The 13,140-nt window shown below is 42.1% G+C and overlaps 1 protein-coding gene across 4 annotated transcripts in view; it reads left to right on the top strand.

Moving 5' to 3' along the window:
• The window catches only part of VPS13B (vacuolar protein sorting 13 homolog B), a 370,069-nt gene that overhangs the window by 350,813 nt on the left and 6,116 nt on the right, over nt 1–13,140 (top strand). For all 4 annotated transcript variants that reach the window (XM_053395521.1, XM_053395520.1, XM_053395519.1 and 1 more), the window contains exons 57-59: nt 3,877–4,053; nt 4,825–4,995; nt 11,054–11,230. In XM_053395521.1, coding sequence (XP_053251496.1) covers nt 3,877–4,053; nt 4,825–4,995; nt 11,054–11,230 — 525 coding nt within the window. The remainder of the gene's footprint in view (nt 1–3,876; nt 4,054–4,824; nt 4,996–11,053; nt 11,231–13,140) is intronic.

The following is a 13,140-nucleotide window of genomic DNA, read 5'->3' as shown; positions in this document are numbered from 1 at the left end:
AGACAATTCAGGGTACACTTGATTATACACCGATGATGATCAACAAGCTTAAATCCACATAACTATGATCAGGCTGCCTGTTGGTTTTTGTTGGGGAAGTCAAAGATGACCAAGGCTTGGACATCACATTGAGTAAAATGATAGATCTAAAAATGCTATGAATGTGAAATAGTAGAGATCAACATTCTCTTGCAGGCAATTTGCAAAGCCTGTGAGAAATATGGGAATAGTATTCTGATTTTCTTTCTTTTGTCCTAGCTAGCCTGCACAACTCAGAATTCATAGCAACTAATTCCTAACATGAACTCAACAAAAGGAATTTCTTTCATGAAATTATTCAATCTGTCTCGATACATTTGAGGCAAATTATGCCATTGAACACTGTTTTCTTGTTCAATCTCCTTTTGGCTGCCGTTTATGATTAGCAATCTGTCTTTCTTCACAGAATCCTCATGCTAGACTGGCACACAGATGTTTATTGTCCTTTGATCTGAAGAGTGTGTTTGTTTTACTGATTCTTTCCCATACAAGATCAATAGTGAGCAAACAGTCTATTAGATTAATGGATACCTTGTCTCACTTCCATACATGTGCATTCATAAAGTGACTCCATCTCTGCTGTACCTTTGCTATATAGGAACATGTACGTTGCAGTGGAAAAGGAGACTAGCCTTTGATCACCCACAGCCAAGGCACAATTGCTTTTGCTGAAACATGATCATTATCTTTCTCCATGCCAATTGCTGTTGGGCCCTGTACCATTCAACAGTCTGTGAACCACTTTTATTGTGTGTTATGTGCAATTAAGAAAGTCCTACTTATTCAACAGTCACATGCACATTATAACACCATAGCCGGATAGGCTACTTGTAGGAACTTGGAGTGCTCTTTGATCATACCTGATTCTCTTATAGTGCAAGCCCATGCAGGAGCACATTCATCTACATCAGGGTTTCCTAAACTTGGGTCTCCAGCTGTTTTTGAACTACAGTTCCCATCATCCTTGACCACCAGTCCTGCTAGTTAGGGATGATGGGAGTTGTAGTCCAAAAACAGCTGGAGACCCAAGATTAGGAAACCCTGGTCTACATGGACTGGCACACAAGTGACATGCTATGCATAAAGAAGATTCTGGCTTGAGTTCCTGGCATCTCCCAGAGCTCTAAGAAAGACCTATGCCTGAGACCATGGAAAGCTACTACCAGTCAGAGTTGAAAATACTGGACTACAATAGCACATAGGACGAATAGACTGACTTGGTATAAAGCAGTGTTTTTATATGTTCATTTGTCATTCATTCATTCATTTAAGTTGTATAGTCAATAATGATGACTTTCCTCATGACAGTCCCATCACTTGGTTGTGCAAATTGGATACAGGGTCAATTCAAACAGTCTAACAGATCAGACTTCTTAGGATAACAGTGAAGTGGTATGCAATCTGAAAGGTGAGCCTCAGAAGCCCTTACGGCAGGGGTGATTCACCTGTGACCCTCCATTTGTTGGACTATGATTCCCATCATCCCTGATCATAGGCCATACTGGCTGGGGCTAACGCGAGCTGGAGCCTCATAACAACCAGAGGGCCACAGGTAAACTACACCTGCCTTACAATGTTACAGGGGATGTTAGGGCGCAAAGCTTGCTATAAATGTGATTTGTGCATTGCACTCAAGTATCTTCTGCAACATTTGCATCCTGGTGTGCATATGCAGCTATTTGGGATGGTGCCTGATGAGACACTGCCATTTGGCTGAGTCCCAAGAGCGAAAAAAACTCTTCAAGTGGTTTTTGTAGTTTCACATATTTGCAGCAGGATCAGATAAACCCCAAAGGCACAAGTCTTGCTATATATGCACATGTTGGCGGAAGCAGCAGCCAGTCAGCAAGTCCCTGTGGAATGTACCCACACATATTTTTTAATGTAAATCCTAGTATGTAATAGACAGGTTTGTGATGGTGATGGTGATGATGATAATTTAAATTGATATACCGCCCTATACCTTGAGCCCTTACTAGCGTTTGGTTGCATTAATTTGTATCTTTCCTCCACTTGTGTTCAAGCCGTCTCCCAGCTTGTTTCCTTGCCCTAAGCTCTGGAGTATACAAACTTGAGCTATGCTACTCAAACCACTGAAACCAAACTCCATAAGCATTGACCGTTTTCCTAAAGAGGACTATCTCTTGGACTCCTCCATTCTAGGGCTCTGAACAAACTGCACAGCACAGAGGAACTGATATGCCCTCAAACAGGAGCCAGCTTAGGCCTTAGGGTGCCAAGACGAAGGAGAGGAGCAGGTTTTGGGGGGAGGGGGGTGTTTGGTAGCCTGTTTGCGAATTAGCTATTCAGACTCACTGTGGAGTCAGTGAAAAGGCATAGATAGCTTTTAGTATATGAGACTCTGAAAAAGGAGAAGTCAAAAGGAGACTTTTAAGTTTCAGTATATGCAGAATCAAAGTTTCTGCTATTGAGGGGTCTGGTTCATGTAAGTGCATGCTTAACAATATATTTATTAGTTTTTAGGGTGCCACAAGACTCTCTTGTTGTTCTTGCAAAATTTAATTCAGAGAACAATTCCTTGTGGTGAACATCATCAATAGAAGTAAATTTTGCCCACCTGCTTACGAATCAGGCAGCGTACCAAGTTACTCCTGGATTTTCCACATAAACTTGTTTGACTCATTAATTAAAATATATAAATCCCTCTCACATTATGATTTGTTACAGAAGTACGTTACTGAGGCATACCATTGACCAAAAAGTACAGATATGGGAAGGGGAATTGTCTGTCTGTTCTGCCGGTACCTACTATAACTGGCAGCTCAGTTGATCATTAGCTGCATGATTAAATGACTTTGTTTTACTTGTACAGCCAATGCACAACCAAACCTGCAAGCAGAGACCACTCCTGTAGTCTTCTGAGGTCACAGGCTCTCTCCAGGTAGCCTCATGGGGCTATTCTGTTGGGTGCTGCAAACATCCAACAGTTGTGTGACCTTACAATCCCTTTTGGCAGTTATTTTCTGGCTTCCAAGGCAGCATAGCAGCACAGTTTGTAGCAAACAAAGGACAATGCGCTTGGACATCAGGCTACCTGCCAGAAACTGTAATTTTATGGAAGAAACTAAATCCTAGGAATCCTCCATACTCATCCCCTTGTGGGGAACTCATAAGGGATCCTCCTTCTGAGTAACATAATCAGCATGCAAATGTCATTGCTGTTTACACAACTGCACTGAGCAAAAAGCCATTTATCTGGCTATAACTAGACTCTGCAAGAAAGTGATCAGCACAGAGCTGTTGGGGTGGATTAGAATAATTCCTTGCGCACTTGTCAAAAATCTGCATCCCCTTTCCCAACACCCCATCAAGCAGTTTGACCTTCACACTCCCCCAAGGCTGTACACTGCATCACTGTAAACTAGCTGTCATGATTCTTTCACTGTGAGGACGTGAAATAACAAAGTTGCTTTACAAGATGTAAAGCCTTCTAAGCAAAATAAGCCTCTGCTCCTATTACTTCGAGCTATTTGAATGCAGCATCCATCTCTCCACACGCAGTTTTAGCAGAAATACGGGAGGCTCATGGAAGGAAGTCATTTTAAAGCTATTTGTGTTTTTGCCAAAGGGATTTCTTTGATTTAGAAAGCATGAAAGATTGCCATTGCTGAATCCGTAGTGGATGAGCTATTTCCCGTGTTTTTCTCAAAGGAAGTTCGTGATGTGATAAATTTTTGTGTAAAAGTGGGATGGAGGGAGGGAGAGTGGAGGGGGTTCCCCTCCCTTCCCTTTTGGTTAAACTGCTTTTTCTGTAGTTTTAGTGAGCATCAACTCCTCTCCCCCCCCCCCTTCTCTCTCTCCTTTTTCCTTATGTAGGATGGGTTGTTGGATCTCTGGAGATTCTTGGCAGCCCAGCCAGCTTGGTAAGAAGCATAGGGAATGGAATCGCCGATTTCTTCAGGCTCCCATACGAAGGGCTGACCCGTGGTCCTGGAGCCTTTGTTAGCGGAGTATCCAGAGGAACAACATCGTTTGTAAAACACATTTCCAAAGGTAGATACCCTGCTGCATTTTTTCTAAGGGTTTTCAAAGACAGTGCTAAAGCTCCCAGATTTGCTGTCCTCATCTTAGTTCTAGCTTGTTGGGTTTCAGCAAAATGCTGGGAGGGTAACAAACCTCACCAACCCTCTGTGTTTTTAAAGCAAGCCATTCCCTTTCCCATTATCCTAGAAACACTCGCGGTTTAAGCTTTCCCGCATGGCCACTTTGTCATGCAGCAACTGAACGGAGATGTTAAAGAAGTTCAGTACTTTTGCTGCACCTTGGAAATCCTACACCACGTTGCCTCATCATATGTAGCCTTTTAAAGAAGGAAAGTAGGCACCATCGCGAAGTATTTCTGAACATGTTTTTGGAGAAAGCGTACATCTGGATTTTCCTGGGCTTGGACACAGACATAGTGCCATCTTGTGGCTTCAAAACCCAGCTGCAAAATGCAGAGGATTCAAAGCAAGAACTGTTGCTCTTCCAGCATTGCAGAGCAATATAAAAGGTCCCTACGTGGACTCATTTTTCTGTATCCGTGTGGCATTAGATTAGCTGAGCAATTATTGCTAGAAGGCTTGGCGGGTTACAGTTATGCCAGGCCTCATAAGAAGGAAGACTGAAGGGCTGTGGTAAAACCTGCACTGTACACCAATAAAATGCATTATTGATCCTTAACATAACAGAACTACTGTATAGATTTTGTGCCTTGATTGAATGGACAAGATGCCATTGTTTCAGCAATTTGTTGATTTGACTTCCTAATCTGTTTGCACGTAGGTACACTGACATCAATTACGAACCTGGCAACGAGCCTTGCTCGGAATATGGATCGGCTGTCCCTGGATGAGGAGCATTACAACCGGCAAGAAGAATGGAGAAGGCAACTCCCTGAGAATCTGGGAGAAGGACTGAGACAAGGCCTCTCTCGGTTAGGCATCAGCCTTCTAGGTAATGGTTGTATGATTTCATGATCACTATACCCAGTCTTTGGGAGGATGGGCTCCAAAAATAGTTACAAAAAAGATTTTCTTATTTTTAGGATGTTCATTTGGGGACAGTGTCCCCCCCACCTCCCCCACCACCATATTCTTGTGGGTTGAAAAGTGAGACAGGCTCTCACAGTATATTTGGTCTCATGGGGCAATAGGTGCGTAGCTGTTGGAGGCAAGGGTGGGAAGAGAGCAGACTGCACTGAGCAAAGCACACGTCCTCAGCTGCAGTTAGCTTTGCTGCTTTTTCCCCTTAGCAGAAACTGACTGGTATGTTCTTAGGTTTTGTTCTCCACATTCATGCAGACCAAAGACTGTTGAAATGAAGGCTTCAGATCCAGCCAACTGCCAAGTGAAGGGCATGGGGTCTAGGGAAGAAATTCAGGCAATGCTGACAAGGCAAAGGCAGAAGGTCCATCTATTATGGGGTAGCAGCAAGCTGAGTTCTCAAACTGTGTGGGGTAGCTGCTGGTGGTGGTTGTGATGTCCCAGTGAAAGGTATAATTCGGAAGAAGATGGAGCCTTCCTCTTCCTAATCAGGGGGTAGGTAGGTAGATTGTCTTCAGCAGAAAGCTCTCACTGGCTTATATCCTCAAACAGAAAGGAAGCTCAGGGATATGAGCTGCTTTGTTTATTTGTGCACAGCTTTACTTACAGGAGGAGACCCCGGTTCCTTGTTCCGGTCCTCTTGTTATGCCAGTGTTGAGTTAGTGTTTCACATAAAGCAGCAGCCTGTAATCAGTTGCATATGAAAATTGTCTTTACCTGTGGAACAGATAGTTGGAGGCTGAGCATCGCAGGGTAGAGTAAATTCAGAAGGAGGAGGCAATTTCATGAGAAACAGTGGTTCAGATCAAGTCTGACCTGGAACCTTCTGTGGAAGTGAGGTTTTGCAACATGGCCTGCCTTTGCTTATCAGTGTTGCAAATTCAGATCGGTATGTTCTAGCTCCCTGCCTGTGGTTAGCCTGTGTATACAGCATGGGGATAAATCCCTGGCCATATATATCCTGATGAGGAACTGCTGCAGTCTCGAGTTCCCGACTGAACAGGTTATCCTGCTCTTTAATCCAGCATTAAATATTAGATTCAGTATTCTGTTCCCTTGCAGCTAGACAGGTTACAAAACATTTTCTGATGACCCTGTTAGATGAGAAGGGAGTTTAATGCACATTTTAAAAACATGCAAAAGCCAGCTGCATTTAAAATAGTGGCTGCAAGGGGATACATTTTTATTGTTAATAGTAATTGTGGATATTTAGAAGTACAGTTATCCTTTAATTTAGATGTGGCAAAAGATGCAGGGCGGAATGAATGTCATCATGTAAACAATATAGATACAAAGACATGCTCATTCCACTGTTTCCTTTTAATGAGCTACAGGAAAACCTTTCAGACTGGTTATTTCCTTTGCATCATAGATAACTTAGATGCTTGTTTTTGTTTGAAAAACACTTGAGTATAGTTCAAATGTCAAGTAAATGTTGACAAAAAATATTTCTGCAGCAGAAACAGTCACATCGCATCAACGTTGTATAATAATATTAAAACTCCAGCCAAAGGGCTTAGCTAGGGGAGAAGATCACCATGGGTGTTTTAAACTATTACTTACAAGTTTAAAAATTAACCACCTCATCGTAATTTGTGAAATGAAAGTAGGATTTAAAACTGAACTGTTTAGAAGCATGTGTGCTGCAGAGCGTGCATGCATCCATTTCTTAAAAAGAACACAATTTATATTGCTCAGTAAAATGGTTTTGTGCATACTTGGGAGTATGTATCACCCTAAAAGATCAAAATGCTTAGAAATCAGCAGACTTAGAAATTTAGAGGCTAACTTCAAAAAAAAAAAATCACTTTTAAAATTTTCAGTTGCTATACAATTCAACCTAACAGCAGAACTTTACATAAGAAACTATTAGGCTGTCATAAAGAACAGCAGCACCATCTCAAGCTCTCTTTCCTTCTTTCCAGTAATCTATACTACAATTTAGCTCCTTTCTGACATTGTTGTGCCATGTATTTCACTGTCCACACCAACAATATTTATTTACTTCTAGGCTACCTTTTAGGGAAAGCCCTCAAAGCAGCTTGCATAAAAACAATTGAAGAAAGGAATAGCCTGCCCCAACCTGGTACCTTCTGGTGTTATTATAGCCAAGTCCCATGTTCCCTGGCCATTGGCTCTGCTGGGAATTGTAGTCCAGAATATCCAGAGGGCACCAGGTTGGAGAAGATTACAGTCTCATGTTTCAAGGCAAATGGGCAGCATCTGGACACAAAGTAAGTTTAAGTAGCTATTATAGAGAGAGAGATTCAACACAGAGCTGCCAGCTTCAGTGGTAGATTCATATTTCTTTTAATGTATTGCCAAGGAATTGGTGAAATGTTGGAAATTAGGTTAGGGCTGCTGGAAATTATTTCATAGCATGACATAACAGGGGCTTTGAAAAATGCAGGATGATGCAACAAGACTTTTTAAAAATTCCCTCCTAACAGCGGGTGAGTGGCATTTCCTTCAGGTGCAAAATATCAGAATGTATTAATAAAAATGTCCATGCAGCAGAAAGCAGGCTTCCTGAGAGTGGGGAATGCAGATATAAAAGAAGTATAGAGCAGAATCTTCAACAAAGATCTCCACTAAAATGAACCGGAGCAATTGAAGATCTGTCACATTGTCCTGCTAAGTTGCCTGTTATATACTCAGCTCACAACAGCAAAGAAATGTTGATCTAAAGGGTGTCAGTTTTAAAGAAGCATTGTTTTCTGTTTTAGCTATGAGAGGAAGCAGAAGCTGGAGTGTTCGTAATACACATCCAGAGTGTCCACCACTTAGTGGGGCTACTGGAATCTACACCACCATATAACTCTGCAAAAATGTTCCTCAGCAGTTCTTCTAATTTTTTGGAAGTTAGTAAAGTCCACAGGCTGGTAGAAGTCATGGCATCAGCAAATTGCTCTTAGCTTAAGCATATATGAGATCTACTTAATTTATCTTTCTCTAAAGATTTCCACTCTTGACTTTGTCTGGTTGTGGAAGTGACAATTGTTGCTGCTGCTGCTGCTATTGTTATTGTTATTTTTAACCCTACAACAACAGGTCTCAGGGTGGGTTACTAAAATGTAAGATTCAATATTAAAAACAATTAAAACACAGGTAGGTAGCCATGTTGGTCTGACGCAGTTGAAATAATAAAAAAATTAAAAAATTGTCCAGTAGCACCTTAGAGACCAACTAAGTTTGTTCTGGTATAAGCTTTCGTGTGCATGCACACTTCTTCAGTGCTTCTTAAAAACTGCACATGAATGCTTATACCAGAACTGAGTTGGTCTATAAGGTGCTACTGGACAATTATTTTTTTATTTCAATTAAAACACAGTCACAGGGTGAGCCCTGAAAACACATCTCAGGTGTCAAAGGCCAGGATAAACTGGTACATCTTCAGCATTTGCCAAAAGCTTTATGGTGAAGGTGCCAGGCTGTGACAAGAGAGTTGCACAATTTAGGAGCTGCCACAAAGAATGCCCTCTTCTGGGCCACAACCACCCAAAACTTCTTAGGGCAGTGGAACTCACAAAAGAGCCCCTCTGCTGATCTTAATACCCAAGAGGGTCTTTAGGGTAGCAGGTGGTCTCCCAGATATTTGGGACCTAAATTGTTTAGGACTTTAAACACTAGTGTCAGCTCCTTAAATTTTGGCCCAGTTAGGGACTAGCAGCCAGTGCAGCTGTTTTCAAACAGGGGTTATACGAGTTCTAAAGGCAACCTCAGCCAGTAATTTTGGCCAGTTGAGTTGAATTGGAACAGTAGAACCCCTGTTTTTCAAGCAGGTTAGACATTGTGCTGGAAATCTGAAGTTATTGCTGTTATATTTAAGCATACCAGACTGCTTCTTTTTCTTTGTTGCTGCCTTTACTCAAGATATGGACGACAAACTTTAGTTTATAAATTGGCTTAGACTGCAGTTGCCTGCACTGTTTTACTTACACAGAATGAGGAACTTAACCCGTCTCTCTGATTCTGTTTACAAATTCTTTATTGCTGAAATAATGCCCACTGTTCTTAGTCACAGAAGAAATTAACCACCCAAATAAATATATGCACGTGCATTGTAATGTGAACAAGCAAGTGCCCAGATTGTATCTTACAAGTGAGAGATTAGCAGGCACAGTTGTTCATGGGGGCATCAAATTTAATAGTTTGCTGTGCAATCCAGCATGCTTGTATAGTTCTGTAAACAATTGGCCCATCAGCACACTAGGCCATTAGTGTCATTCTTGCAATCTCTGCTTTGTCTCTCGATAGGCTGATAGGTTGTGATATGTCATGGCTCTTCTAGCTTCCACTGGCTTATCTGATGTCATAAACAGGTTTTCCTAAGGGGTCTCAAAAAGTCCCAGTGCAGCTATAATTTGAATGCAAAGCACCCACAATGAGAAATATTCAGAAGCATTGCAGAACATAACCATATTGACTAGTAGCCATCAAGAGCCCTCTCCTCCATGAATTTGTCTAATCCTCTTTTAAAGCCATCGAAGCTAGTGGCCATCAGGAACAACAACATTTTAATGAGACTGGATTAACTGAAAAGCAAGATTCTTTCCTCAAAAAAATAAAAAGCAATGAGGGGCAAACTGCATGTTGCATGATGGCTGCATGTCATGAAACACTGATGGCCCCTTCTGTTATCCCTTACACATTAGGGAACTTCACCCACCTTCACCATTCTGTGTTTTTGGGGGCAGCCAAAATCGCTGAACAGTAACATTTGATTTAATGTGCACATAGTGAACTGCAATTGACCAAGGTGCCCATTTTTGTTCTCCACATGGAACCAAATAGATGTCCCTTCCAGGGCAGCTGTTTGATCTCTCTGTTTGTACAAAGAGGTCTAAAGACTTTACGCAGTGATTTCCTCTGTTCTGAACAACCGTGGTCTTTTGCTCAGGCAGCTAAGCTTCAAATTGTTGTCACATAACACCTTGTCACTTTGTTCAATCATTGTCCTTTTAGTGAGTTCCAAATAGCTTATCCATCAAAGTTACAACAACTAGAGACATCTCTGTGGTAAGTGGCTTGAGTAAACTCGAGATCAAAGAGAGATCCCACCTTACATACCTGTTTACATTTAAGAAGATTTAAACTGCAGTCTTCTGTTGATACTAAAAGCCGGAGGGGTCATTAAGGCACTTGTAAAAGTTTGACCCATGTACATTAAAGTAAAATATGGTTGTGTTCACAAAGATAGTAACAAAAAGTCCCAAAGCCTAATTCTACTAAGCTTGGTAATATATCAGAGGTTGCATTAGTTTATGAGCATTTCTGGCAATAGAAGGGAATATTAAAATGATATATGGAATGCAGGTCTTTTTTTCTTATGAAGTCCATCTTAGGCTTACGTGAAAATCTCATTTCCATAGCAGCTAAAAAACTCTGAATGTTAGCAGACATTTATTCCAATCTTTTATATATATAAACAGTATCCTAAATCCTTTCCAGTCAACAAATGCACTTGGAAAGAAAACACCTAGAATAAATGCATTATGAAGCCACCAAGTGGCCTGGTTTGCACAAACCTCAGCTTAGTGAGAACATACTAGCTTCCAGGAGTTTCTTCTTAGTTATAGCTCATGGTTAGTTGGAAAGAGCTTAACCAGGAGCCCAGGTCTGGACAACATGCTCAGCCAAACCTTGGCTCAGCTCCGCTCAGCGTAGCAGGGGGAAAGGGCTGGGAAGGAGCAAATTGTGTAAGCTCCTCTCTGGAAGCCCACACATTTATGCTCTGCCAGGGTTTGGCTTCGCATGAAGTATGAACCAGGCCAATGTAAATGTTTATATGAAAAAGAGAAACACAAGAAGGGACAAGCGGAGAACTGAATTCAGTGTATTCCTCAGGTTAATTGGTATTCCTTATTGCTATATTAGGCAGGTGATAACTCAGATTCTCAGTCCAATATTCTCTGTTAATATTTATTCTTGTTCTAGGAGTTTATCCTTCTGTCATACTCTCGTTACAGGTGCGATTGCTGGTATTGTAGACCAGCCAATGCAGAACTTCCAAAAAACGTCAGAGGCCCAGGGTTCAGCTGGACTCAAGGCCAAAGGTGTTATCTCTGGTGTGGGGAAGGGAATCATGGGAGTTCTCGCTAAACCCATTGGGGGAGCAGCTGAGCTAGTGTCACAGACCGGCTATGGTAGGTTTCAATGAATCTGTGAAACTCTTTGTGTTCTTTATTAATTGCCAGTTTTTTTCTTCCATAATAGGTTTTTATTGGTATAATATACACACACAAAAAGATAAGAGATTACAACAAAGCCCCAAGTCCCCATGCCCCCAGTCATCATCCTTATACCCCCAGTGATATCTGGTTGGATAGCTGCATAATTGCCTTTTTGATCAGTGGAGGATAAATATACCGTATTTTTTGCTCTATAAGACTCACTTTTTCCCTCTTAAAAAGTAAGGGGAAATGTGTGTGCGTCTTATGGAGCGAATGCAGGCTGCGCAACTATCCCAGAAGCCAGAACAGCAAGATGGATCGCTGCTTTCGCAGATTCAGAATATTTTTTGTCTTGTTTTCTCCTCCAAAAACTAGCTGCGTCTTATGGTCTGGTGCGTCTTATAGAGCGAAAAATACGGTATGTATAAAGTTTAATGTCCAGGGCGCTATTTGGAAACAGATCCTATGAACCATTCTAGCCAAGGAAGTTGACAACACTCTAAGTCACAAGGTCATCGTCAGTTTTCAAATTTTGTTTTAATTGTAGCATGTTGTGTTCCTGCAGATTTAAAATAGTATGTGTTTTCATAGAATCCTAGAGTTAGAGAAGACACAGAATCATCTAATCCTATCCCCTACAATGCGGGACAGGTGGCCATCCAACCTCTGGTTAAAAACCTCCAAGGAAGGAGAGTCCACTACCTCTCTTGGGAGTCCATTCCACTGTCAAACAGCTCTAACTTTCAGAAAGTTCTTCCTGATGTTTAGTCAGAATCTGCTTTCTTGTCACTTGAAGCTAAGGGTTTGGGTCCTACATTCCAGATCAGGAGAAAACAAGTTTGCTCCATCCTCCATGTGTAACAGCCCTTGAGATATTCGAAGATAGCTATCATATCTCCTCTCAGTCTCTTTACCAGACTAAACATAACCAAATCCCTCAACTATTCCTCATGGGATTGTTTCCAGACCCTGTATAATATTGGTTGCCCTCCTTTGCACATTCCTGCTTGTCAGTATCTTTCTTAAATTGTGGTGCCCAGAACTGGACACAGTATTCCAGGTGTGGTCTCACCAAGGCAGAATAGTATGGTATTATATGCTGTGAGCTAACAGGGGAGGACATGGGATGCGGTTGGCGCTGTGGGTTAAACCACAGAGCCTAGGACTTGCCAATTAGGTTGGCGGTTCGAAACCCCGCGACGGGGTGAGCTCCCGTTGCTCGGTCCCAGCTCCTGCCAACCTAGCAGTTCGAAAGCATGTCAAAGTGCAAGTAGATAAATAGGTACCGCTCCGGTGGGAAGGTAAACGGTGTTTCCGTGCGCTGCTCTGGTTCGCCAGAAGCGGCTTAGTCATGCTGGCCACATGACCCGGAAGCTGTACGCCGGCTCCCTCGGCCAATAAAGTGACATGAGCGCCACAACCCCAGAGTCGGTCACGACTGGACCCAATAATGGTCAGGGGTCCTTTTACCTTTTAACAGGGGAGGACAACACACACACACACATTTCTGGATAGCTCAGTTGGTTAGATCATGGTGCTAACCATGCCGAGGTTTCAGGTTCGATCCTTGTATGGAATAGCTGCATATTCCTACATTGCAGGATTAGATTTGGATTAGATGGTCCTCAGGGTCCTTCCAACTCTAAAATTCTATGATTCAAGATACATCTGGCTACATTGCTCAGACTCTGCCTGGCAATTCTTATGCTGGCAGTTAGATCTGCCCTCCTGCATTGTGCAAAGCTTCCATTTACCAAACTGAGTGAGGATGCTTCCTGCTGTTTTTGATCAAGAGGACCTGTACTGGGGAGAGTGGAGAACAACTGCCAAGGATAATGTGAGTCCTGCTATAGCATGTTAACCACTTACTCCAGCACAACCCC

Source organism: Podarcis raffonei, chromosome 7 (genome assembly GCF_027172205.1).
Source record: "Podarcis raffonei isolate rPodRaf1 chromosome 7, rPodRaf1.pri, whole genome shotgun sequence".
Lineage (NCBI taxonomy): Eukaryota > Metazoa > Chordata > Lepidosauria > Squamata > Lacertidae > Podarcis > Podarcis raffonei.
The sequence above is the reverse complement of the archived record's forward strand: the minus strand, read 5'-3'. Positions and strand labels throughout refer to the sequence as shown.